The sequence below is a fragment of the Malaclemys terrapin genome, chromosome 1 (assembly GCF_027887155.1).
Source record: "Malaclemys terrapin pileata isolate rMalTer1 chromosome 1, rMalTer1.hap1, whole genome shotgun sequence".
NCBI lineage: Eukaryota > Metazoa > Chordata > Testudines > Emydidae > Malaclemys > Malaclemys terrapin.
In genome coordinates, this window is record NC_071505.1 from 315,471,355 (window position 1) to 315,497,660 (window position 26,306).

The window sequence follows — 26,306 nt, forward strand, 5'->3', positions numbered from 1 at the left end:
AAGTGTAGTTAGAAGGATATTTTATTCAAAAGCAAATTTATCTAGTATATTGTACAACTCCCCCTCCCACGTCCCGGTGAAAGAAATGTTGGGGAAAGAAAAGATTAATACCTTTCTTGACTTCAAAACCATGTACAGATGATCCATCTTTGAAGACGGCTGTAGGATGAAGCCTTATGCTTTGAATATTAGCCCTTTCAGCTGGATAGTTTTCCTTTAAAGCTAGCAGGAGTTGCTGCAGCCTAAGGTATTTCTATTTTATTCTAGCACTTGGGGCATAAATCTCAGAATTTCAAAAGTATAACGGAAAAATGCAGTCGCATTTTCTAATTTCAAAGTCAGATTCTCACCAGGAGCAACTGCCTGGTTATATATGGTTTTAGATAAAATCATTAGACAAATGTTCCAGGCACCAGAAGTGACTCACCATGCAATTAAATCAACTTTCCCAGGTGATGTATTGAGGATTTGTGTTGCCATAATGGACCCTCCTTTGCCCTTACTGACACCAAGGTTTTTTCTCTGCTCTTTCTCTAATCACTTACCCAGGGAACCCTCTTTCCCCAATCCTCATGACTTCCTTTACTCCTTTCCTGCCATGTTACTTCTCACAAGACAAGCATCGTCTCTCCACATCCTCAAAATCCTTCATCCCACCAGCCTCTTCAGCTACCACCTGTGTCCCTCCTGCCTTTACCTCTAAGCTTATTGTACAGTCCAACTACAGACGCTTCCCTGAGTTCCTCTTTTCAAACTCCACCCTTGATTTGGCCCTTCAATCTGGCTTCTCCCTTCTCCACTTCATTGAAACTGCCCTCATCAAGGCCTCTCAATGACCTCCTCAGAACCAAGTCTCAGGCCCCCAACTCCACTCTGAATGGACAGTATTAAAGCAACTAACCCATCAAGACACTCCTTGAAATCTTATTCTTCCTTGGATTTTATGGCTCTGGCTTCCCCAGGTTCTACTCCTACTTCTCAGCATCTCCTTAGTGGGTCATCCCTGCCCTCTTCTTCCCTCCTATTCTTTATGGAATAGCACAGGGCTCCACCCATCGCTCGTTTCTTTCTTTCTTTTACGCATACACGGGTGATTTTTGCCACTCACCTGGCTTCAATTCCCATCCTTACACCACTAAGTCTTAAATCTATCTGTTCACTCCTGACCAGTCTTTCTCTCACTCTAATCCTTAATCTTGGCTTCTCTCTCTGATCTCTCTTTCTGGATGTCACACAACCAGCTAAAACTTAAACATGGCCAAAACTGAATTCTCTCACAGGAATAAGAGAACAGCCATACTGGGTCAATCAAATGGTCCATCCAGCCCAGTATCTTGTCCTCTGATAGTGACAAATGCCAGGTGTTTCAGAAGGAATGAACAGAACAGGCAATCATTGAGTGAGTCATCTTCTGTCATCCAGTCTCAGCTTCTGGCAGTCAAAGTTTTAGGGACACCCAGAGCATGGGGTTGTGTCCATGACCACCTTTGCTAAGAGCCATTGATGGACCTATTCTTCACGAACTTATCTAATTCTTTTTTGAACTCTGTTATACTTTTGACCTTCACAACATTCACTAGCAATGAGTTCCACAGGATGACTGCGCATTGTGTGGATAAGTCTTCCCTCCCAAGCCTTTCTGACTCCCCTCTTTCTCTGTCATTGACAGCATGATCACCCCAGTATCCAGACCCTATGACACGTGGGGGGGAGGGGAAAGGAGGAAGGAGGGCTCTGACTTTTTTCACAGGCTCTTGCCTCCCCTTCCCCCCACCCCAATCATGGCAGTGTCCAAATGCTGCTGCTTCTTTCTCGAGAGTGTCCCTAAGGTCATCTTTAGCTATACTATTTAACCCTATCGCGTTGGTTTGTCTTTGTTAACACCTATTCAGCTCAAATGACTGTGGAAAACTATGGAGAATATTATATTATTTATTTATATTTGTAAAGACTCAGCACTCCTGCCTTTGCAGTTAGAGCTGAGGAAGCTTGCACTCCACTTCTCTAATCGTCTGGTAAACACAAAGACAAGACGACTTTCATGATATTTCTACAGTGAAAGGAAAAAAGAATCTGGCCTTATTCATAAAATCATAAAGCAGCAAAAAATGGATACAAACTTTTTAAAACCCCTTTGGCAAGTACTTTTAGTACCATCTCACTATAAAGTCCATGAAAAGTCTGGCTAACAAAAGGGTCTTACACTGTGCTCTGAAGCATGCCAGATTCTGATTCTGATGGAGTCCCATGACAGCAGGTTCCTGAGGCATGGTTGCTCCACTGAGAATGTCCTGCTACTAGCCACAGAAAGTTTAAACCCCAGAACTGACAGCAAAAAACAACCCAGCAGATCATAATTCCCATGGCACAGAACTGACAACATGACAAGTTCACACAGAAAACCTTTTACTCAAGTTAGCAAAACTGAGCTAGTCAGCTTTGCAATAATAAAAATAAAGCTAAAACTCCCTCAATTTTAACGGTCTGTGGTGTTTTCATGGCAAAAATATGTGAATATTAGGAACCGGCAACTTTTTTCCAGTTCATGATGTGCTTTTGCACATGAAAGCTAGAGTAACAAGTGAATTTATATTGTACAAATTCCTCTGGAAGGGACACGGTTACAGGAATTGAATAATTGTAAGAATTTAAATTTGACTTGCTACTAAACTTTCAAATATATAATTTGGACTAATCATATTTTTATTACTTGGTAAGAATTTCAAATACGTATTAGCTTAGATAGGAAAGGAACATAAAAAGGCATGTGATGTCCAGCGACAAATCAAACTTACTTGAAATGTGACTTTTACAGCATGACTAGATTCCAAAAATCTGATTAAATGCATTTTTCAAAATAACTGATCTTTTGCAATGTAAAGTTATAACAAAGAGCAAGAAAACAATTTTCACTACTTTAAAACAATCTACAAATAAACTGGCCCTCTACCAATTTACATTTTTAATTTATTTATGTATTTAAACTTCAGCTAGGTACACAATGAAGTTAGTTAACAATTAAAAAAATATTTTTCCAGTATGGAAAATGCTCTTTATCATGCTACATTATTTTAAAGTTCTTTGCAGTGTTGTTGTGGCCATGTTGGTCCCAGGATATGAGAGCGATAAGGTGAGTGAGGTAATATCTTTTATCCAATGATTATTGCCTCACCTACGTTGTCCCCCACATTATTTTAAAGTTATTCAGTCATAGCTTCGGGAATATATTTACATTACATTTTGAGAAGGAAAAATAATTGCTTGTGATAAAATTAGTTTAACATATGGCTTGCTGTCGGCTGTCAACCTTAATGCATAGTACAAAGAATCCAAATGTTAAAATATATGCTGGACTTGTTAGCCCATCCATATATTGATTCTATTTTCTACATATCAGCGCCAATGGTTGCCTCTTTAGCCCAACTTTTATTTATGATTCATTGCTTTGTAGGACTTGTGACATACCACAGGTACTAAACATTTCAAGAAACATTCATTGACACATCAATTCTGTCTATATAGGGTGAACAAAAACTGCAATATGCAAAAATAAAAAGGGCTAAACTATACCCATGTGGACAGTTTATCATCTATGATCCTATTGGTGAAAGGAACACTGCCATCTTGAATTTAGCTAATTTAAAAAAAAAAAAGTTTTAATCGTCATGTGACCCCATCTCAATGGTTGTTTAAAGTTGCGCAATGCTCCCTTATAACGTCGTTTGGCAGCCACCTGCTTTGTCCACTGCTTGCAAGATTCTCTGGAAGAGTAGCCCCTCCTTGTGGGGATTAGAACCAGGGGGACTGGCATCAGCTCCCCTAAATTCCCTGTAAGGAATGTGGCTCGGCAGCTGCCGAGCAGCAGTTCAGGTGGCCCTCCCCCTACTGCCTTGCTGCTCCTGACCTGCCCTCTGCCTTGGAGCTGCTCCCTGGAGCTTCCTGCTTGCTGGGGGATGGGAGAGAGAAGATGGGTGCTGATATCAGGATGTCCCCCTGCTCCTGCCCCGCTCTCCACAAAGCAGAGGAGGTGGACAGGGCTTGGGGACAGAATGGAGGGACCTTGCTGGAAGCTGTTGCTTCCTGTCTGAACTGACTGATCTGTTTAAAAGGGCAACGTACTTGAAGGGGGGGTCAGCGTACTTAAAGGGACGATACACGTTTCTCTCACTCATGCATGCACCCCCCAGCACTTTGGAAAGTCAGCACCTTTGCAGCCGTGCATGTGCTGTCAGGAGGAGGGAGTGGTGCGTTCCAGCTGGATAGCATGGGTTCATCATCATCATGTTCAGTTTTTGCAGGGAAGTGTTTGCAGCTACTGCCCTGCATCTATTGTGTTTCCTCCCTCCTGCCTCAGTCCATGCTGCCTTGTAGAGTGTGAGGCTATATTAACAACAGCGTATTAACCCTGGAGGGCTCAGCCAAGTGCTAGTTCATCATTTAGCAGCACGGCATTCCTGGGAAATATCCCACCCTCTTACTCCACCACCTTCACAATCATTCATTGCTGTGTACAACATTAAACTGTTTGTTTAAAATTGTTTAAAACTTAAACCGTATATGTATATAATGTCTTTTGTCTGGCAAAAAAAAAATTCCCTGAAACCTAACCCCCCCCATTTACATTAATTCTTATGGGGAAATTGGATTCGCTTAATATCGTTTCGCATAAAGTCGCATTTTTCAGGAACATAACTACAACGGTAGGTGAGGAGTTGCAGGACTGCGGACTAGCTGATTACATGGAATAGGGAGAAGTGCTGTCAGGCAAACAAAGTAAAGAAAACATAAAATAACAGAGAAAAATGCTCTCTTTAATCTCACTTACAGTCATTTTGTGCTCCGGAGTGAAGACTGATTTTTAAATTGACTGTGTCAAAATCCTCTAAAAATATTCTTATACAATAGATCAAGACTTTGCCAAGTCAGCCTTTACCATCTAAACGATAACGCAAAATTTTAACTAGTGAAATACAACAGAAAATTGTTGAACATATACTAAATATTGCTTAAACCAAGAAAGCCATACATGAATCCAAGTTGAAATGTGTCCTTAGCCTATTGCCTTTTCCCTACAGTAAGTATGCAAAAAACAAAACAAAAACCAACCAACCATCAATCCATTCATCAATGGTCATTAGGAGATCCCTGTGGTAACTAGACATTTAAGAGGAGCTTAAGAAAAAGAGTTTTGTCACACTTAGCTGTTTCAGCTCTAAGCAATCAACCTCTAGTAGATGCATTCATCCAGTATAGCTGGATGTCTGAGTCTCTAGTAGATGCATTCATCCAGTATAGCTGGATGTCTGAGTCTCTACTAATACATTAAAGGCAGATTGCTAATCATTTTAACAAAACTCCTCCAATATGTGCTAAGAGCCCCCACAGGTCAAGAGGAGGAGACAGACTATTATTAGTATAAAATCACTCCCCTATACCCACCATGGGCTGACCCAAGCTATCACGGAAGCTCAGCACATACTAGAGCAGGGGTGGGCAAACATTTTGGCCCGAGGGCCACATCTGGGAATAGAAATTGTATGGCAGGCCATGAATGCTCACAAAAGTGGGGTTGGGGTGCGGGCTCTGGTTGGGGGTGCGGGCTTTGGGGTGGGGCCAGAAATGAGGAGTTCAGGGTGCGGGAGAGGGCTCTGGGCTGGGAGTGCAGGGGTGAGGGCTCTGGGGTGAGGCTGGCGATGAGAGGTTTGGGGAACAGGAGGATGCTCCAGGTTGGAACCGAGGGGCTTAGAGGGCGTGAGGAGGATCACGGGTGCAGGAAGGTGGGTGGGGTGCGGGGAGAGGCTCAGGGGTGCAGGCTCCAGGCGGCGTTTACCTCAAGTTGCTCCTGGAAGCAGCGGCAAGGCCCCCCTCCGGCTCCTACACACAGGCCTGGCCAGGCAGCTCTGCACGCTGCTCCATCCACAGGCACCGCCCCTGCAGCTCCCATTGGCTGCAGTTCCCGGCCAATGGGAGTTGTGGGGGTGGCGCTTGTGGCAGGGGCAGCGTGCAGAGCGGAGCCCCTTGGCTGCCCCTATGCGTAGGAACTGGAGAGAGGCCATGCCGCTGCTTCCGGGAGCCGCGTGGAGTGGCCCCCGACCCTGCTCCCTCGCTGGAGCGCCGGAATGGGGCAAGCTCCAGACCCCGCTCCCCAGCGGTAGCTCGAGGACCAGATTAAAATGACTGGCGGGCGTAGTTTGCCCACCCCTGTACTAGAGGAATTTATTTAAATAGTTAGTTATTTTTTGTGGGTCTCCTTTTACATTTTCTGCTAATTCTCAGAAGGCTAGATTGAGTCTCCACACTCAGCCCTGAGTAGGAGGTGGCAAGTTGCTGCATCAGGCCAGAGGGTAAAACCAGGAAGAAACTGATTCAGAGTCAATGGGAAGAAGTAATTTACTGCATCTCAGAAAAGGATGCAAGCTTCCTTTCCCTCCCACTCATGCCTGGCCAGTTCTATAGGCCAGCATATTGGTAGGGAAAGTCATGCTACCGGCTTGTTTGTAGTAATCCAGAGTCAAGATCTGGGTAGCCCTAACCACTACCTCTCTTCTCTCCCTACCTTGAAGCCACATTAGGATTAGCAACAATCTAGCCCTAGGTAATTTTAACTGATTTGAGACCTGAAGGCAAAAGATACTTATACAACTGACAACTACAAGTTCCTGTTGAGTCAAAGGGGGCAAAATAAACATGTACCTTCCAGTCTAATGCACCAATTGCCACTGTCATGATTTCAGGATGTATCAGAGCCTATAACAAAGGGCCTCCTCTGTTTACCAAAGAAACACAGGGCATGAAATCCTGACCTCGCTGTAGGCAATGGTAAAACCCACAATGAATTAAATGGGCCCAGGATTTCAGTCAGGATCTTTTGGCAATCCTACAATATGTGTATTGAAGAAATGCAGTACGCTAACATAACACACTTGGAATAAAAAGTATATTTTAAAAATACTTCAGGGAACTATTTTGAATTTACTATATTTTTTAACCCAGGGTTAATTCCATAGCACATGTTTCTGGTCAGATTCAACTTAATTTGTATTGCTAACTATTCCAAATGACACTGAATCTCTCTGTTCCTCACATGCTTCATCTTAAGCACATTTAATTAAATATATTCCCAATATACTATATGACTTTAATATGACTTCGTTTTCTTTTCAAATAAAATTTGTGATGTGACGGTACAGAAATTTATTTCTGCACTTCACAATGAACTCCAGGGAATTAGTCAAACATTTTTTTTGTTTGAATATTCTCATTGAGATCACTTTGACACTGACTCATAATCCTAAATCTAACATGGCAAAATAAATGAGGTTGCTTAGGCTAAACGCATAAGAGCTAATTTGTGTTCAGCACCTGCTCAGCCAAAAAACTAAAAGGGGAAGTCTTGGGAGCATTAAAAAACCCTTTAAAATATGTTCTTGTTGCAACATCTAAACAAAGCAGCATTCAAAAGTAGAAACATCTCCAGATGCATGTGAGAAATGACCTATGGCAAAACAAGAAATATATACAGCACCTCTGCTGTATTTCTTTTGATGAAAGCTGAGCTAAGGCATTTTACAGATGCAAAGATATTAGAGTGTATCTTTTTTTCTGGGAAGAGAAGGGAAAATGGAAAAAAAATGTGCTTCAGGTTAGAAAACATACCCATAGCTGTCTTGAATATCCAGATCAGCCTCTTGATCAGAACCTCTGTATTTATCAGGATCTGGAAGGGTGCTTGGGTCAAATTCCTCTTCACTTCCACTATAATCCAGAAAGGCCTCAGCTTCCTCTTCAACCTGAAGGAGAATGAAGAGTTACAGACTCAAACAGACAACTCCAGATTTTCAGCTCTCCCGGTACTAAAAGTGCTCTAAGGAAACACCACCACCTTCAGATTCATGCATCAAGACTACTGCCCTTGCAGTCAGGGAGAACGGATTCCTTTCATTCTCCATCAGTGGTGTTCTCTCACTGCCAGTAAGGATCAATGTTGAACAAAGAAGATATTCAAAAATAAAACCAGAGAATTTATGTTCAAATGTTGCATTTTCAAACAATTCTGTTTAAATCTACCAAATCCAGAAAAGGTTTTGGCAGCAACTTAAAAACACCCATCTGAGAGCAGATGTGTGACGAGAGTTTTAAAACTACCGAATGTATTTCTGAGAGAGTGTAAAAAGACATGGGGATGTGCACAGCTTAATCGGTTTTGTAGCATGTGTTTTACGAAACAGACTGATTTAAAACTCAGTCAGGTTTCCTTGCAGCTATAAGCCATGACATGCCAAAGAGTGAATACAACTTAAGGATTCATTAACTTTTCAAGGGAGTTCTGATAGCCACAGTGGATGAGAAGGGTTCTCCTACCCTACCCTCTCCTCTCCCTGCCCACACTAAGTCCACATCCTCCCTTTGCACATACTCAACACCTCTCAGAGTCCTCTGCAGAGTCTGGGAAAGTTTGGCGGAGTCTGATGGGTTCCTTAGAAGTGTTGAGTCCATCCAAGGGTCTTGGGGAATATACTCGGACCTACTGCCATCATAAATTTTACTAGTCTATCTGCTTACAGGCATGGGGTGAGAAGACAGACTGAAGGAAAGATGTGGCTCTACATGCATGCAAATCAAACCAACCAGAGCTTGTAGACACCTCTAGGTAATTTTAAGCAATATGAATCCTGGATTCATTCATTCTTATACTGAAAAGAAAACATGAAATACAAGTATAGATAAACAAAGACATTGCCATATTTTCTTTATGCACCTAAATAGCACTTTTAAATTGCCTTTGACTTTACAGTAATTTATCATAAAAATGTACATGCTTGACATTTAATGATCCTTTTATTTCTGGTTTCAGAGTAGCAGCCGTGTTAGTCTGTATCCGCAAAAAGAAGAACAGGAGTACTTGTGGCACCTTAGAGACTAACAAATTTATTAGAGCATAAGCTTTCGTGGACTACAGCCCACTTCTTCGGATGCAACTCCCACCTGTTTATGCTCTCTGTATGTGTGTATATATATCTCCTCAATATATGTTCCATTCTATATGCATCCGAAGAAGTGGGCTGTAGTCCACGAAAGCTTATGCTCTAATAAATTTGTTAGTCTCTAAGGTGCCACAAGTACTCCTGTTTTCCTTTTATTTCTATTTTCCTCTTTTCATCCATCTCCAATCACTGTATTAGGTATGTGCACCCCTCACCAGAGCAAAAATCCCTTTGTGCTTTTCCCAGAAAAGTTTTCTTGAAGATCTTTGGATGCACAAAGACAGCAAGGAAATAGCAAGGAGAGTGTGAATTAGTCACCACTGCAGGAATCCCCTTAATATTCCCCACAATGAAGCTCCCACAGTGTACTGAAAAGGTCATGGAGAGTGAGCAAGCGGAAATGAAAAAGCAGGTTTTCTGTTAGAAGCAGCATGCTCAACATTAGTGCATTGTGTTCTAGAGTAGTTCAAAATACCAATAAGGGAAACTGTATGGTTGGTGTATATAAACCACTAAACTGTATGTGGTGTATATAAACCACTAAAAGCAATGTGAGGCCCAGGCCGGGTCAACACTAAAAAGTTAGGTTGACCCAGCTATGTCACTCAGGGATGTGAAAAATCCACACCCTGGAGCGACACAATTAAGCTACCATCAGTGCAAGAGTGCTATGTCGATGGAAGAATTACCTACGCCAGTGGAGGAACTCCTCCTATCAACGTAGGTAGTATCTCCCCTGAAGCACTATAAAGGCGCAGCTGCAGTGTTGCCACTATGCCGCTGTAGTGTTTCAAGCGTAGACAAGCCCTCAGCAACAGTGCAAACTACCTAAGGAAAAATAACCAACTGAACAGTATATATGATTGCCATGAATCTCAGATGCTACTTCACAGCAAAATTACAAAAATAAAAACGTATGGAAGGTGTTTTGGGAATTAAACAATAGTTATCTCACAAAATTACTGTTCTTTAGCTCATCAGTTGCTATAGTATTTTAGAGTCTTTCGGTCAGAGGCGGATTACCATTTTGTGGAACCTGTGTCAGGACAACGGGGGCCCCTCTCCACCGCTTCTGCCTGCAGTTCCCACCGCCGCACTCCTGCCATGGAAATGGAATCGGGGCGTGGAGGCTTACCCAAGCCGCCCTCCCGGCGCTCCTGAGCAAGCCTCCGTGTCCCAACCCCACTCCCTGGCAGGCGCGCTGGGTGGATGGAGCTGGTTGGGGCCCGGGCATCCATTTTTCCCAGGCCCCCCAATTGGCCAGGGCCCCTGGGCACGGGCTCCGTTGGCCCAGTGGCTAATCCGCTACTCCTTTCGGTTAAACATAAACTCAATAGTACTACAACAAAAAGATAGTTTGGAGGTTACGTTTTTGATGAGTTTCCATGTCTAAAAGGTATTCTAGATTAGTTTACAGCACATTTACATTTTTTTAAAAACATCCCTCCCATTCTATCTGTTCTTGGATACAACTGCTGGATCTCATATTCACTTATTATACTTGAAATAAACTAAGACAAACAGTGATCTTAGTTCATAGGTTCCAATGCCAGAAAGACCAGTGTGATCCACTCCTGTATAACACAGGTGGTCAGTTGTGGCATGGAATAAAAGGTTTTGTAATAAACGCATATGTGTAAGTGTATCACAGAACAGTGTGTTCTAAAGGTTTTATTGGCACTCATTTGTGATGATCTGTATAACTCACTCACTCATGTCACGTAGATATTCTAATTTTATGCAATAAAACATTGATATCACATTTTGCTATCACGTATTCTCTCATTATTTGTGTACACACAAACATAAGGGAGACACATGCATGGTATGTAGTCTAAGTTTGTGCTTTATGTTCTCATTACAGATTCATTTTGTAGACTGAAACTTGCAAAGAACTACTCAAGATAATATTCAAACTGAATTACAACTAAAGAAATAAATGACAAAAATGCCATATTTGTTTAATCAGAATTCATAAAGTAGTATTTGATATTAAGAGTATCACCTGTTGTATATTTATTAAAATATTAATAAATGCTTATATTATTATACATCTTCCACAGATTAATAAAAAGCTCATTTTTCACCCCTGCTTCATAAGTTTCAGTCATATAGTCAGGAAGCAGAAACTATGTGACTGAATTTTCACATAATCCACTGTGAGTAACAAATACTGAGCAGTTGAAGCGAACAAGTCAAGCAACCCATAGAATGAACATGTGTCAAAGTAAATTCAGCTAATATATACAAGTATTCAGCAAATACTTACAAATAAAGAGATACATTCACGGAATTAAGAGTGGTTCCTTCTAAACTAATCAGAAAATGGATTACGTTCAAAACAGATGGATATTTTCACCAGCTCTAATTTAAAAAGCACAAAGTAACTTTCAAGGTTCCATTAGCACAAATGAGAATAAAGTTTTGTCACAGAAAGAAGGAAAAGTTAGAGGTCTAGACTATTGAGGGAAATAGGACCTAACAGACCCTGCGTTGCTAAACTCATTCTTCCAAGTGGGAACAAATTATCATGTTTAACTCCGGCCCATGGACTGGGTCTACTAATTTAGATAAAAGAGCAAGCTACCGTCAACCCCAGGGAACTTCCACTGATGTCAGAGAGAATTATTTGCACAAAAACTTAAGGACAGAATATGCCCCTGGCTCTGCAAACACTTATGCACAGTCCCACTGAGTTAAATGGGACTGATCTTTGAACAAACCTAGTCATCACATGCACCTTTGCTGACTCAGGCCCTATAAATGTAGGTCCGATCTTGTAAAGCATTTAAGCACGTTTAAACATGTGAATAGTTCCCTTAAGTCACTAATATGCTTTCTACCCTTTGTTCATTTGGCTATTTGCAAATACAGGTACCCAATTTGCATTGCAATTATTTACATATATGCATAAATTAGTTGCAGGATTGAAAACTTAAGTTATTTGAAAATCTTACCCCTACAATGTCATCATTAAACTTCAGAATTAATATGCCGCTGGATGAATGGTATAGGTCACATCTTCTAGAGCTGTTGAGGTAGGCTAAGACAGAATGATACCAGCTCACTTTAAGAGGGTATCTTTGTAACCATGTGGACTAGCAACTACATTATTTTTGTAATCAAAAGCCTGTGCCCTGGAGAATGCAAACGTGTGACGGGGTTAGATAAATACCACAAGCAGGCTAGCGTTCACATCCAGGTCAGGAGTTTGATAGCCCTGTTCCAGAAGATACACAGAGGTTGAAAATCTATTAAAGAAATGATGTTAATTGAATGGCACTTCACCACCATATCTGACAAATAAGCTCAAAGTCAAATGTTCACTTGAATAGGACAACCTTTGTCCTCTGTTATATACTAGCTAACGCATTTTTAATAAAGTGAGATAAAAAGGGAGGGCAGAAAACATACCATGAAAATGTGTGTACACATAGAAAATGTTTTATGAATTAACTTTAGTTCTTATCTGATTACATTAAATTATCTTGACTTGCAATTTGTATGTACAAACACTTAAGCCATTTACGGATTCCTGGAGGGGGAATTATTTCTGTACTGTCAATTCTATCTATAGTAATTTATATAATGCATAATGGTTCAGTTTTTCTGTTTGACTAAGGAAACTGAATACAAAAGTATTGTGTTTTGTTTAAGAATTCTTGGTCTGAGTTTGCTAACAGTTATTCTCATGAAATATTCATCTGACTATATTAAAACACTGAATACGTCTTGAGATCTGTCACCTTTAGCATTCATTAATGATGTACTTGGCCTCTGGTAGTAACTGATGAGGAATGCTTGTGATTTTAATACTAACTATAAATTATATGGTAGTAGATTACCTGATGCAAGTGCCTAATTCTATGCAAACACCTTAAATATGCTTAAACATGTAGTTGAATGTCGTTAGCATACTGTTGGCAGAGGAGCCCATGTTCTCTCATTATCTTTCCGAGTGGTCTCATGTAAACACTGAAGAGAATTATTTCAGCATTTCCATATTTATTGCAGCCTTCTGTACAATATCTTTGTGTCAAGCCTGGTTATTGCACTGCTGATGTAACACTATTACCTATACTCCCGTATACCCTTTTACCATGCAACAGAGACAAATGAATTTATGTTGACAACTACTCCTGTCATGGGCATATTTCAGAACTACAGAACATACAGAAGTTGTAAGAAGTACTATATTTCAGTTTCTACTTTTCAGAATTAAATAGGTTGCTCACTCTTCAATCTATCTCAGTAGCAAATATACCTTTATATCTACTGATTATATCTCCAGGAAGCACTTAATTTACCTTGTTAGTTGTGTGTGTGTGTGTGTGTGTGTGTGTGTGTGTGTGTGTGTGAGACAGACAGACAGACAGACAGACACACGGGGCGTGCATGGCCCTCACTGGGACTGTGAGGGTTAACCCTGAGGAAGCCACGCCCCCATGGCTGTAATGGGCATGCTCAAAGTGCAACACCAGTATAAAAGGGAGCAGCCTGGCTCAGTCTGGGTGGACCACCATAGGGGAAGGAGGTGTGCCGTCGGCTCCTGCTGAAGGGCCGCAGGTGCTTCCCAATGCAGAAGCCAGCCAGCTGACAGCAACCCTCAACCCCCAGGCGCTGGATACGACTGAGGGAGAAGGAACCAAGGGAACTAGGAAGCCATGAGATGTGGAGAAGCGGTTAGGAAGTAACCCAAGAAGTCTTTGCAGGGAGTTGGCTGGACAACTGGAGGCTAGCTCGGAGTGTTTTGGCCAGATCCCCGCTGAGCTGGTGGCAGGCAACCCTACCACCAACAGGACCCTGGGTTGGGACCCGGTGGAGAGGGAGGACCCGGCTCCCCCTATCCTGGCCACCGCCAGCCCTGAGGTGGTAGCCCATCCTGATAGTGATTGACTCTGGCCACTAAGCCGCCCAGCCCCAAGCCTGGGGGCAGTAATTGCCCCCGACTGCTAGGCTGCCCAGCCCCGGCTGGGAATGCGCCAGCCCGACTGCAGGCCCGACCCACGACAATGTGTATATATAGATTATGCATATATAAATTTTGATATATTAAATCCCATTTGTAGCAAGCTTTCATGTACAAACACCTCTCAGAACGAATCAATAGAATTACACAAGTGCTATATACTTGCGTTCTATAAGAGCCTGAAGAGTCTGGGCAGCTTGGTTTGAAACAATTAGTTTAATACAGTCTACAGTGTTTCAAAGATTCTAGTGCAAAAGTTTATCTCCCCCACAACAAGAATTTGAAAAAGGAGAGAATTACCAGGATCATTTAGTTACTGGAGACAGAGGATGGTTTAAATTTTTAATTCCCTGGTTTTCTGGGTAGTGGTTGCATAGAATGAAACTGCTGAAGTTTAGTTATTATAGAGAGGTTTTTTGTGTGTGTTTGTAAGTTTTGTCGAGGGCACCTAGGGAGAATGGACAGACCTCAAAAGAAAAAAAAAATAGCACACACGTTTAGGGAGGGACTGATTTCCCAAAGTGCTCACAGCACTGGCCTAACTCTGCTCCCACTGAGGTCAATGGCAAATCTCCCATCAACTTCAGTGAAAGCAGAGTTAGACCGACAATGAAGACAGCTTTTGGAAAATCTCACCCATAGATTTCTCTCAATTGTATTTGCATTTACATCTGTCAATAACTATATTTTAATCAATCTTCAGCAATGAGATGGAGTCCAAACAATTCTAACCTGAAATCATTCTGATGCTAGGTTGGAGTTATATGTTGCTCATAACAACAAAGACCTAAACCACAAAAGAAAAGCCTCGTTTACTGTATTTCATAAGAAATGGGTGTAAGGCAGCCAGAGATAGGTAAACATATGGACAAGGAAGAATCTCTCCTCTCCCTCTGAATATCTAAAAGGCTATTTAAAAAAACTAAACATTTTTTATTTATATTCTTCATATATATTCCTTAAAATGTGTCTTTCTAGTCCTCTGCCCCTCTCTCTTTTCACTTTCAGGTTCACAGCAGTCACGGCTGTCAGCCCATGTACAGAAAGTAATTCTCAAAAGTAGTCTCTGTGTTTAAACATTTCAACACATCAGTCTTCTTCAGAGAACTCAACACATGCTCACTGGGACATTCTAGACACAAAGAGTTTTCTTTGTATAACTTTGTGGAACTTTTGAATGACTTTTTTACATTATGTGACATTTTTCTTGTTACAATACTCAAAGACATAGATATGGCTATATGCTGTAGAGTGAGGGTGAAGAGGGAGAGTAATCCTTGTTTATTAACTAGGTGAATTTCTCCAAAGTCAAAACTTGCCTATCCTAAAGCAATAGATTAAAGACTATGGAACACAGAAAAAGAAATCAGACTGGAAACAATTTGAAAATTATGAGATTCTGGGAACAGAGTAATTTCTGGTCTTATTTTGTTCTTGGTACAACTGATAAGACATCAACACATTAAAAACAGAAGAGGATTTGGTATCTGTTGAATGCAGTGAAAAATGTCTTGCCCATAATGTTGAGATTTTCCTCAGCACTGGTTATGTCATGAAACACATGTACTCTAAATATTAGGCCTGTGTGTTAGAATGGGATATTTACAGGAAACAAGACTATGAATTCCATTAATTTCCCACTGTGAAATTTAGTTGAAATACTGTAGGTAGAACATATGTGAAAATAACAGAAAAATGCCAAATTAAGAAGAATTGCTTCTTGTGCTTCTCTAGTTCTTGTGCTGGCGTTTGCTGTGATAGCGAGAAACAGTCTGCCTAGTTTTACTCAGAACCCACTCAACAGTTGCAATATGCTCTTAAGTCTCAATCCTGCAAACATGTACACACGAGTAAGCAGGGCTACTGACTTTAATGGGAACACTCATATAGATGAAGTTGCTTGTGTGCATGTTGGCAGAATTATTATTATTATTTGTATTACTGCAGCACCAAGGAACCACAGTCATGGACCAGGACCCCATTGTGCTGGTGCTGTACCAACACAGAACAAAGAGATGGGTCCCTGACCCCAAATGCTTATAATTTAAGCTTAAGAGAAGAGACAACAGATGGACACAGAGAGACTAATGGGGAAGTACAAGGAAACAATGAGAATATTGGTCAGCCTGATAGGAGTTTTAAGGTGGATAATGAAGTAGCTTTGCTGATGCTTTCGAGGAGTTCCTGACAAGGATATGGGACAAGGCTGCTGGGGCAGCATGGCAGAAAGCACGAAGATGCCTGTTTGAAAATTTAACAAGTGGGCAAAGGAAGCTGACATCACTGGTGATCAGAGGTGGAAGCCAATCTCTGAGCAGCAAATGAGAGAGAATAGGTAGGGCAAGGATAGGTCATAAAGCACCTTGAAAATGAAGACAAGAAGCTTATTTTGATGCATTTGAGAAAAGGGAGACAAAGAGAGGTGATATGGTCGAAGTGACAGGCTAAGAAAATGATCTTTTCAGCTGTATTCTGAGTGACAACAGGTGGGACAAGACTGTGTTTGTTAAGATCAGAAAGAATCAAGACATAAGATGATGAGAGCCTGTACAAGAGTTTTAGATGCGTGGAAGGATAGGGAAGGCTTATCTTAGACGTTATACAGAAAGACTCTGCAAGACTTAGATATTGTGAGGACCTAGAAGGAGTTCCAAGTTGAAGATGATGCCCAGGTCATGGACCAGAGTGACAGGCAGGATGGTGGTGGTGTCCACTGTGATCAGGAAAGGAAGGGTGTGTGTGAGTGTGCATCTTAAAGAGCTCTGTTTTAATCCCGTTGAGTTTGAGCTGATGACTAGACAGTCACAAGAGATGTCATGAGGCAGGCTGAGATTTCAGAAGCAGGCAGGTCTAGAGTAGAGCAGATCTGTGACACGTCAGCATACAAATGGCAGTTGTATTTGTGTTTGCAGATGAGATTACCCAGAGATAAGGGGTAGAGGGAGAAGAGAAGGGGACCAAGGACTGACCCCTGTGGAGCCCTCACAGAACAGTGGAGGGGAACAAGAAGGATCCTCCAAAGGGTACCCTGAAGGAGCAATTGGAGAGGTATAAAGGGAGCCAGAAGAGGATGGAGTCATGGAAGCCAAGAGAGGACAATATTTCAAGAAGAAGAGCAGAGTTGACTGTGTCGAAGGTGGTTGACAGGACCGTGAGACTGAGGATGGAATACTGGTTATGAGCTTTGGCTGGGAAGAGGTCATTAGAGACTTTGGTGAGAGCAGTTTTCTTGAGTACAAGGGGTGGAAGCCAGATTGAAGAGGTTCTAGGATGGAATTAGAGGAGAGGAACTCCAGACAGTGATTGTAAACAGTATGTTCAATGAGCTTAGAGAAAAAAGGGGAGAAGAGAGACGGGATGGTAGATGGGAAAAAGGAAGGTTTTTTTAAGATTGGAGCTACTAAAGCATGCTTGTATAAGAACCAAAGCAGAGTGAGAAGTTAAGGAGAAGAGTAAGGGAGGGGAGGGGATGAGATGAGATGGGAGTGAAGGAGGGCCTGGAATGAGATGGGGTAACTGGGGCAAGTGGAGAGGTTAGAGGAGGAGAGCAGATGAAAAAATTCTGCATCTGTGATGTGGGAGGAGGATCAAGTTTTAGGAGAGGAAGGGGGGAGGGAAGATCACATAATATTTTGTCAATTTTCTCTTAGAATAAATTGGCAAGATCCTGTGCTGAGAAGTGGAGGCAGAAGGAGGGGAGGGTTTGAGGAGAGAGTCAAAGGTGGTAAAAATGCAGGTGAGATTACAAAGATGAGATTCAATTAAGTTGGAGAAAAAGTTGTTTAGCTAGGAAGATGGCGGAACTGAAAGAGGAGAGAATGATTCTGTAGTGGAGGACATCAGCCTGGTCATGGGATTTCTGCCAGGGATTTTCCAGAGTGCGAAAGCAAGAGTTGGGGAAGCAGATGTTGGGGAGATGAGAGTTGACAGGATGGCCCTTTTGTGGGAGAGAGGGGCAAAAGAGTCAAGGACGGAGGAGAGTGAAACATGGACAGAATCAACCACCATATTAATGGAAGAGAGGACAGAGAAGAGAGGGCTGAGAGCAGACAAAAACACATGAACATTGATGGACTGGAAGTAAAGGAAAGTCTGAGACACGGGGCACTGGGATTAGAGGTGGGGAGGGGGGATATGTTCTATAAATGTGGTACTTTCTTAACTGGATCAGGAAAGCTCTTATCAGCTTGTGTGGCATAAGACCAAAGTGTTTCGAAACTTAGGATGGCAATAGAAATCAAAGCTCAGGCATTTTTGTGTCAAAAGCATAAAATTTTTTTATTTAAAGGACCTTTTCTGTTCATATCAGGATGACTGATTAAGGATGTCAAACCCTAGTTTTCCATATGTCACTACTCGATTACTGCCAAAATAATTCCAAATACATTTCCAATCATGGAATAAGGAATCAGTTTTCATTATTTCAAATACAAATGGTATATAAATGTTACAGTAGAGATCCTTGACCTGGTCGGAATGTGTAATTAATGTAATTGATTTTAATTATGGAGTCTGCATTTTCTCCTTTAAATTTGCAACAAATCAGACAAAAATCATACTTTAGGTACTGTGGCCATCTCTACAAATCATAGTGTCATCTGTGAAATCTGAATTTTCAACTAACCATGCTGTTTCCCAGTTGCTCACTCGTTTATTTATTACAGCAACATCTAAAAAATCCTTAGACTGTATAAATAATGTATCATACTCTTCAATAACAGGATGCAATGCATTGTGTGATTGATTACCTTTGGTACCTATCCTTCATGAAAGTAGGGAAACAAGGCTTTTCTGAACTCCTAGAAAATTACATTTTGGTAAAACCACCAAAGAGCAATTAAGTATGCTTGAGACGGTTAACATTGCATATTCAATTACTATACCTTTAACTTTCAGTTGCTTCACAAATGAAATGTTATCCTGAATTAATTGCCTGGAAAAAGTACAGGTATCCCAGACAGACACATGATTTTTCATATCCCCTCCCTCAATCATTTTCAGAATGGGCAGACAAAAACTTCCATGGAAGCAGGAAGGGAGGTGGATAAATATTTATTCCAATTATTTAAAAAAATCCATCAAACTGGATTTTAAAGCTGTCAGGTTCCAACCTTTTTGAAATGAGGGTGCCAGTGTGGATTATGATTTTTGTATCATAAAACTCTCCATTTGGAACTACAAGACCACAAGCTGATTTCACATAGGAGCAGGAATGGTAACGACTATTGGTAGTTATTGACCTGGACCCAATTTGATTCAGTGATCTAAAGACAAAAGGCTTGGTAATCTGCTACTGATTTCCTGAATTATGCAGTCCCCTAGAAATCATGTTTGCTTGTGCATTAATAATTAACCCAATTAGTAATTAACCCAATGACTGGAAGATAGCTAATGTAACGCCAATATTTAAAAAGGGCTCTAGAGGTGATTCTGGCAATTACAGACCGGTAAGTCTAACGTCAGTACCGGGCAAATTAGTTGAAACAATAGTACAGAATAAAATTGTCAGACACATAGAAGAACATAAATTGTGGGGCAAAACTCAACATGGTTTCTGTAAAGGGAAATTATGTCTTACTAATCTATAAGAGTTCTTTGAAGGGGTCAACAAACATGTGGACAAGGGGTATCCAGTGGACATAGTGTACTTAGATTTCCAGAAAGCCTTCGACAAGGTCGCTCACCAAAGGCTCTTACGTAAATTAAGTTGTCATGAGATAAGAGGGAAGATCCTTTCATGGACCTTTAAAAGACAGGGAACAAAGGGTAGGAATAAATGGTAAATTTTCAGAATGGAGAGGGGTAACTAGTGGTGTTCCCCAAGGGTCAGTCCTAGGACCAATCCTATTCAACTTATTCACAAATGATCTGGAGAAAGGGCTAAACAGTGAGGTGGCAAAGTTTGAAGATGATACTAAACTGCTCAAGATAGTTAAGACTAAAGCAGACTGTGACGAACTTCAAAAAGATCGCACAAAACTAAGTGATTGAGCAACAAAATGGCAAATGAAATTTAATGTGGATAAATGTAAAGTAATGCACATTGGAAAAAATAACCCCAACTATACATACAATATGATGGGGGCTAATTTAGCTACAACTAATCAGGAAAGAGATCTTGGAGTCATCGTGGATAGTTCTCTGAAGACGTCCACGCAGTGTGCAGCGGCAGTCAAAAAAGCAAACAGGATGTTAGGAATCATTAAAAAAGGGATAGAGAATAAGACGGAGAATATCTTATTGCCCTTCTATAAATCCATGGTACATCCACATCTTGAATACTGCGTACAAATGTGGTTTCCTCATCTCAAAAAAGATATACTGGCATTAGAAAAGGTTCAGAGACGGGCAACTAAAAATGATTAGGGGTTTGGAATGGGTCCCATATGAGGAGAGAGATTAAAGAGGCTAGGAAGTTTCAGCTTGGAAAAGAGAAGACTAAGGGGGGATATGCTAGAGGTATATAAAATCATGAATGATGTGGAGAAAGTGAATAAGGAAAAGTTATTTACTTGTTCCCATAAGAACTAGGGGCCACCAAATGAAGTTTAAAACAGCAAGTTTAAAACAAATAAAAGGAAGTTCTTCTTCACACAGCGCACAGTCAACCTGTGGAACTCCTTGCTTGAGAAGGTTGTGAAGGCTAGGACTATAACAGGGTTTAAAAGAGAACTAGATAAATTCATGGAGATTAAGTCCATTAATGGCTATTAGCCAGGATGGGTAAGGAATGGTGACACTAGCCTCTGTTTGTCAGAGGGTGGAGATGGATGGCAGGAGAGAGATCACTTGATCATTACTTGTTAGGTTCACTCCCTCTGGGGCACCTGGCATTGGCCACCGACGGCAGACAGGATACTGGGCTGGATGGACCTTTGGTCTGACCCAGTATGGCCATTCCTATGTTCTTAATAAACACTGGAAAAGAGAATGCCAAGTTGACACTAACATCCAATATTGTGAATAAAGTCACGGGTTTTATTGTGCTCCCCAAGTGCCTCTATTATCTCAGTGAACTGCTGAAGGCATGAGTGTCAAAAGTTTGTATCATCACTAATAACCGATACTATGCGGCATAGATCCACAACATGCCTTGTGTCTATATATCAGAACAAGAACAAATTTCCCCACTCAGAGTGAATGCGGCGTTCATAAATCAAAAATATTTCCAACAACCTAACAGCTGGGACACAGCATTCCATATTATGTATTATATTCAGGGCTGCATGGACTCAGTCATTCGACAGAGTCGAACCCACACCCAACTCCTCACAACAGAACTGCATTCCAGATTCTCAGCTTTAAAACAAATTTCTCAGTCCTCATGTTTACAAAGAGAGCTTTAAAAATATGAACTGAGTGTAAAAAGATATAGTGATGGCTTCCTGAGGCTGACAACTCAGATGTGGACTGCCCCATTGTCTCAATAAGCAGCTCATTCTAAAACTTGCAGATCACAATATAAAATGTCAACTACTTACTCATTTTTGATCATTTGAGAAGAAATATCCAGTTAATGTGTTTACCTTACAATCCCATACTGCCTCCCATGTACGAAAATCTCCTTCATCACCCATACCAAAACTTCAGTTTCTCCCTGACAACTACCGCAATGCAGCAATGTATTATTGATAAAAAATATGGGGCTTACAGAAAGCTGGAAGTATGTAGAATATCCAAACAAATAACACAGGGGACTATATTTCCTTATTAATTTTCACATTTATTGCATTTAAAACCCCCAGTAATTTTTTAATAAAACTTTAATCGAATTTTGTATCTACTGCACCAATGCAACAGGATCTAGGGAACTTGCAAGAGAATCTAGTCCAGCTTGTCATGGAGTACTCAAGGTGTTGATTATATTCCACCACTAGAACTCTGGACTACTATGCACACAACACAGTGTGCTAATATACCTATCTTTTACAAATTACTTATGCACCAATCCTGCAATGTGATGCCCATAAGCTGACCTCTGCATCTGTGTAAGGCCCCACTACAGTCAGAGGGGGATCGCACAGGTGCAGGAGTCAGCCCATGTGCATCACATTACAGAATGGGGGCCTTATTATTACCCTACCACCTAGTCCTGGATCAATATGAATACAATTTTTTTGAAAAATCTCTTTTGCCTCCTTCTCCCTCACTTGTCATGCAGCTGAATAAGGGTACATTAGCACATAAAATGTTCACTGTAGTGCTTCAGCGCAGACACTACCTGCACCAACGGGAGGAGTTCTCCCATTGGTGCAGGTAATCTACCTCCTCGAGAGGCGTTAGCTAGGTCAAAAGAAAAATTAGTTTGTCAACCTAGCGCTGTCTACACCAAGGGTTAGATTGGTATAGCTATGTACTCAGGAGTGTGGATTTGTCACATCCTTGAGAGAGGTAGCTATGCAGATATAAGTACCTAGTGTAGACCAGGCCTAAGACTAAAACAAACAAAGTTTGTAAAGGGAAGAAACCGCACCTATCTCAATGTTTGTACAGTGCCTTGCAAAATGGAATTCTGACCCTGGTTGGGCCTTTCGGTCTTGAGATAATATCAGTAACTAATAACTTTTACTATAACATTTATTATTTAATCTTTGTATTGTAATAGTGCCTAAGAACCAGAGTCGTGTACCAGAATTAGGTCACTTGTGTGGCCTTATATTTATTTTTTGCTTTACTTTCTGCATCTGCTAGCACCTCGTGTAGTGTCAGTTTCACTGTTTTCACTGTACATTTGGTTTCCTGTTTAGTTTGTGTATATATTGTACATGCAGCCAGGGACAGCAACTTTTGTAAAATAGAGAAAGGTTTTCGCGAAACCACAGAAATTGGCAGAGACTCACGGTAGGTACAGCACCTAAAATTACTTAACTTATTAGATTTTGTGTTGACCACATCCTTTTAAAACTTTTCAAGCACAGATTGCAAGTGTTCAAATCTTAGATCACTGAAAACAAAAGGTTGGCATGAAAGCACTTCTGATATCATATTGTTAATGGCCTCTTTTATTTCATTTTTTTTCCAGTTATGCCAAGACTGAGTGACTAAGCCACTGAAAACTGAACCTCTTAAAAAAAAAAATAGGAGAGCTTCAAATGTTTGGAAATAATAAGCCAGATGCAATGAATATTTAAAGAATATTTGTTGTTCCTGCCATTAAAAAATGAATAGATAGTGCACTAAGGAATTTTAAATTGTGAAGAGAAAATGCCAATTTTTAAAAGCCATTAACCTTTTTGGTGAAGACTGATGCAAAATAGGCATTAAACAACTCAGCCTTCTTAATGTCATCAGTTTTTAGTTCTCCTTGCTCTCTAAGTAGAGGACCTACACTTTCCTTCCTCTTTCTCTTGTTCCTAATGTATTTAAAGAACCTGTTTTTATCCCTTGCAGGTATAACTCATTTTGTGCTTCATCCTCTCTGATTTTCTCCCTATGGGCTTGTTATTCTTTTGTATTCATCCTTTGCAATTTGTCCATGTTTTCACTTTTTATAGGATTCCTTTTTGATTTTCAGCTCATTAAAAAAGCTCCTGCTGCAGCCATATTGGCCTTTTACTATTCTTCCAAACTTTTCTTCGCATCAGGATAGTTTGTAGTTGTGCCTTTAATATGGTCTCCTTTAGAAACTGCCAGGTCTCCTGAAAGCCTTTACCCTTAGATTTTCTTCCTGTCAGACCTTACCTATCAGTTCTCTGTAAAGTCTGCTGTTTTGAAGTCCATTGTCCTTTGCTGCTCTCATGCCTTCATTTCTTTAGAATCATAAAATCTATCATTTCATGATCACTTCCACCCAAATTGCCTTCCATTTTCAAATATGCAACTTGTTAGACAGAATCCAGTCAAAAATGGCTGCCCTCCTAGTTACTTCCTCCACTTTCTGAAACAAAAAGTTGCCCCCAACAAATTCTAAGAATTTATTGGTAATTTTGTGTTTTGCCATATTACTTTTCCAACAGATATTTTGGGAGTTAAAGTTCCCCATTACAACCAGATCTTGTGTGTGCTGGATATTTCTATTATTTATTCTAGAAATACCTCACCCACCTCCTCCTCTTGATTTGGTGGTCTTTATCAGATCCATACCATGACATCACCCCTATTTTCCCCCTTTTATCTTTATTTAGAGGCTTTCAACTGGTCTTCCTCTCACCTCCTTCAGGATCTCAGATCAAGTGTATATATTCCCGATATACAGTGCAACACCTCCTCCTTTTTTATCCTGCCTGTTCTTCTCGAACAACCTATACCCCTCTATACCAATAATCCAGTCATGAGATTTATCCCACCAGTCTCCGTGATGTCAGTTAAGTCATAATTAAGCTTATGTACTAATAGTTCCATTTTTTTCCTGTTCATTCCCTATATTCCTTAGAGGTGTAGACATCTAAGATGTTGAGCAGATTCCTCCCTTGTTGCTCCTATGACACTATTTTAAATTTTCACGTCCCCCATCCCCACAACATCTAGGCCTCTGTTAAAGTTGCCATTTTTATGTTTACCTGTGGGATTTTGTCACCTGACCCCTCTGAACTGACTTTAAAGCTCGACCTTACTAGGTTGGCAAGTCAGTGTGGGGAGATGCTCTTCTCCATCTCTTCCCAGCAGTCATCCTTCACAGAAAAGCATCATCCCATGGTCAAGAAAGCTCCCACATCAACACCATCTGGACAGCCATGCATTTATCTCCAGGATGCACATGTCCCAACCTGAGTCCTTACCTGCAACTAGGAGGATGGACAAGATCGCCACCTTCACTCTCACTCACTTTAAAGGCATTAATGAATAGCTTGCACCTCTTGCCCAGGAGAAAATGGCATGGAATTTCCAATACAAGAAATGTTTTTCCTCTAAATACTGCAGACCTAACATTAACAATACTGAAAGGGTCTCAAGCAAGGAAAGAACACTTGGATAATTAACATGCTCAGTCACTGGCAGCCTACAGTACCTGCTGTTAAATAGTAAAGGCAGCCTGATTAAGCACCCAAAATTTTGAGTTACGGGAGTTCTATTAGGATCACATGCTGGGACCTTTGGAGAGAACTACTCTTCCCTTTTGCCAAGGAAGATTCTTTTTAAGCACACACCTCAATCTGTTGAAAGTGAAATTCCTTTAAATCTCTCTCTCGCTATATATACAACAAGTTCTAAATCATTTCCTTTCAGATCCAGATCAGATGTGGTGTATGAATGTAGCTTTGCTATTTTGCTCTAAAGTGGAAGCTAGATATAACTCTCTCTTTCGGAACAAGGGGCTTATTAAAAGACCAAAAAGCTATTATCCTGCTGGAAAGAAAATCACTTAGTATTCAGGCCAGCAAGCTGACAACTTTTGGCTTATCTGAAAACCTTTATTGAATTATGTGAAAGCCAGACAACTGGAATGGAGCATTGCTAATATTTCACTCTCTAAATATCTTTAAATCGTATGTTGATCTACCCTTTTCTAATATCAGTCTTAAACTGAGCTACCAGAAAATGTTGACAAAATTCTGATTTCACACATCTATTCCCTACTGTTGGTGCAAATCGCTAGGCAGACAAAGACTAAGTGCTGGAATAATACCCTTACTTAGAAAATTCAACGCTAATACTATCTTATATGTTTGTGTTGTGCAAACAAAAGTTTTAATCTTTTACATTCTGTTTGAGAGAGAGAAGAAATATAGCACTTCTTACAAGCGTCAGAGAACCTTAGATTTCCTGCAAAGTAGCCTGAGAAATGACTCACTTTTCAAAATGCTTCTTGGCCATGTCACATTTATGATCTGCTTGCAAGCTGCGTGCCTGTTGATGTGGTACTCTCTGTCAAAAACTAGGACAAAACAAATGGAAGTAAAGTGCTCTAAAAATGTGTGCTGACAAGCTGCAAATTACTTTCAAAGAATTGCTGGGAGAAGAAATTTAAACATTAAAAAGGCTATTTTGTACCTGGGGGGAAGCCATGTTGTTCAAGTAAAATTATTGTTTTAATGCAGCCTGTGTACTGAAATGCATTCACCAAGAGCCCCCTGACCCAAAGCACCCAGGTATTCACATCCTATACGCTATTGTGATAATCTTTGCATAAAATATGCCTTGTGAGGTATGATTTAAAAACTAATAACTTGCTGGTTAACAATATCATGGTATGTAGCAATGTTGTATGTAAAGTTGTGAATTGTCCCTGTATGATGGTATTAGAACATGTTCAAGACAAGATGGCCTTGCCTAGGTAAAGGTGTCAAACAGATCTGTCCTAAACAAAGCAATGTGGGTTTACCTCCGTAAACAGGACCACCAAGACAGCAGAGAGAGGAGATGGCAGGAAACAGAACCATTTGGATTTTAGCAAACAGCAGTGGGGGGAGGGG

General features: G+C 40.8%; 1 protein-coding gene across 1 annotated transcript in view; it reads right to left on the minus strand.

Moving 5' to 3' along the window:
- DDX10 (DEAD-box helicase 10) overlaps positions 1 to 26,306 on the minus strand; it is a 324,167-nt gene that overhangs the window by 12,311 nt on the left and 285,550 nt on the right. The window contains exon 17 of the mRNA XM_054015515.1: positions 7,657 to 7,790. Coding sequence (XP_053871490.1) covers positions 7,657 to 7,790 — 134 coding nt within the window. The remainder of the gene's footprint in view (positions 1 to 7,656; positions 7,791 to 26,306) is intronic.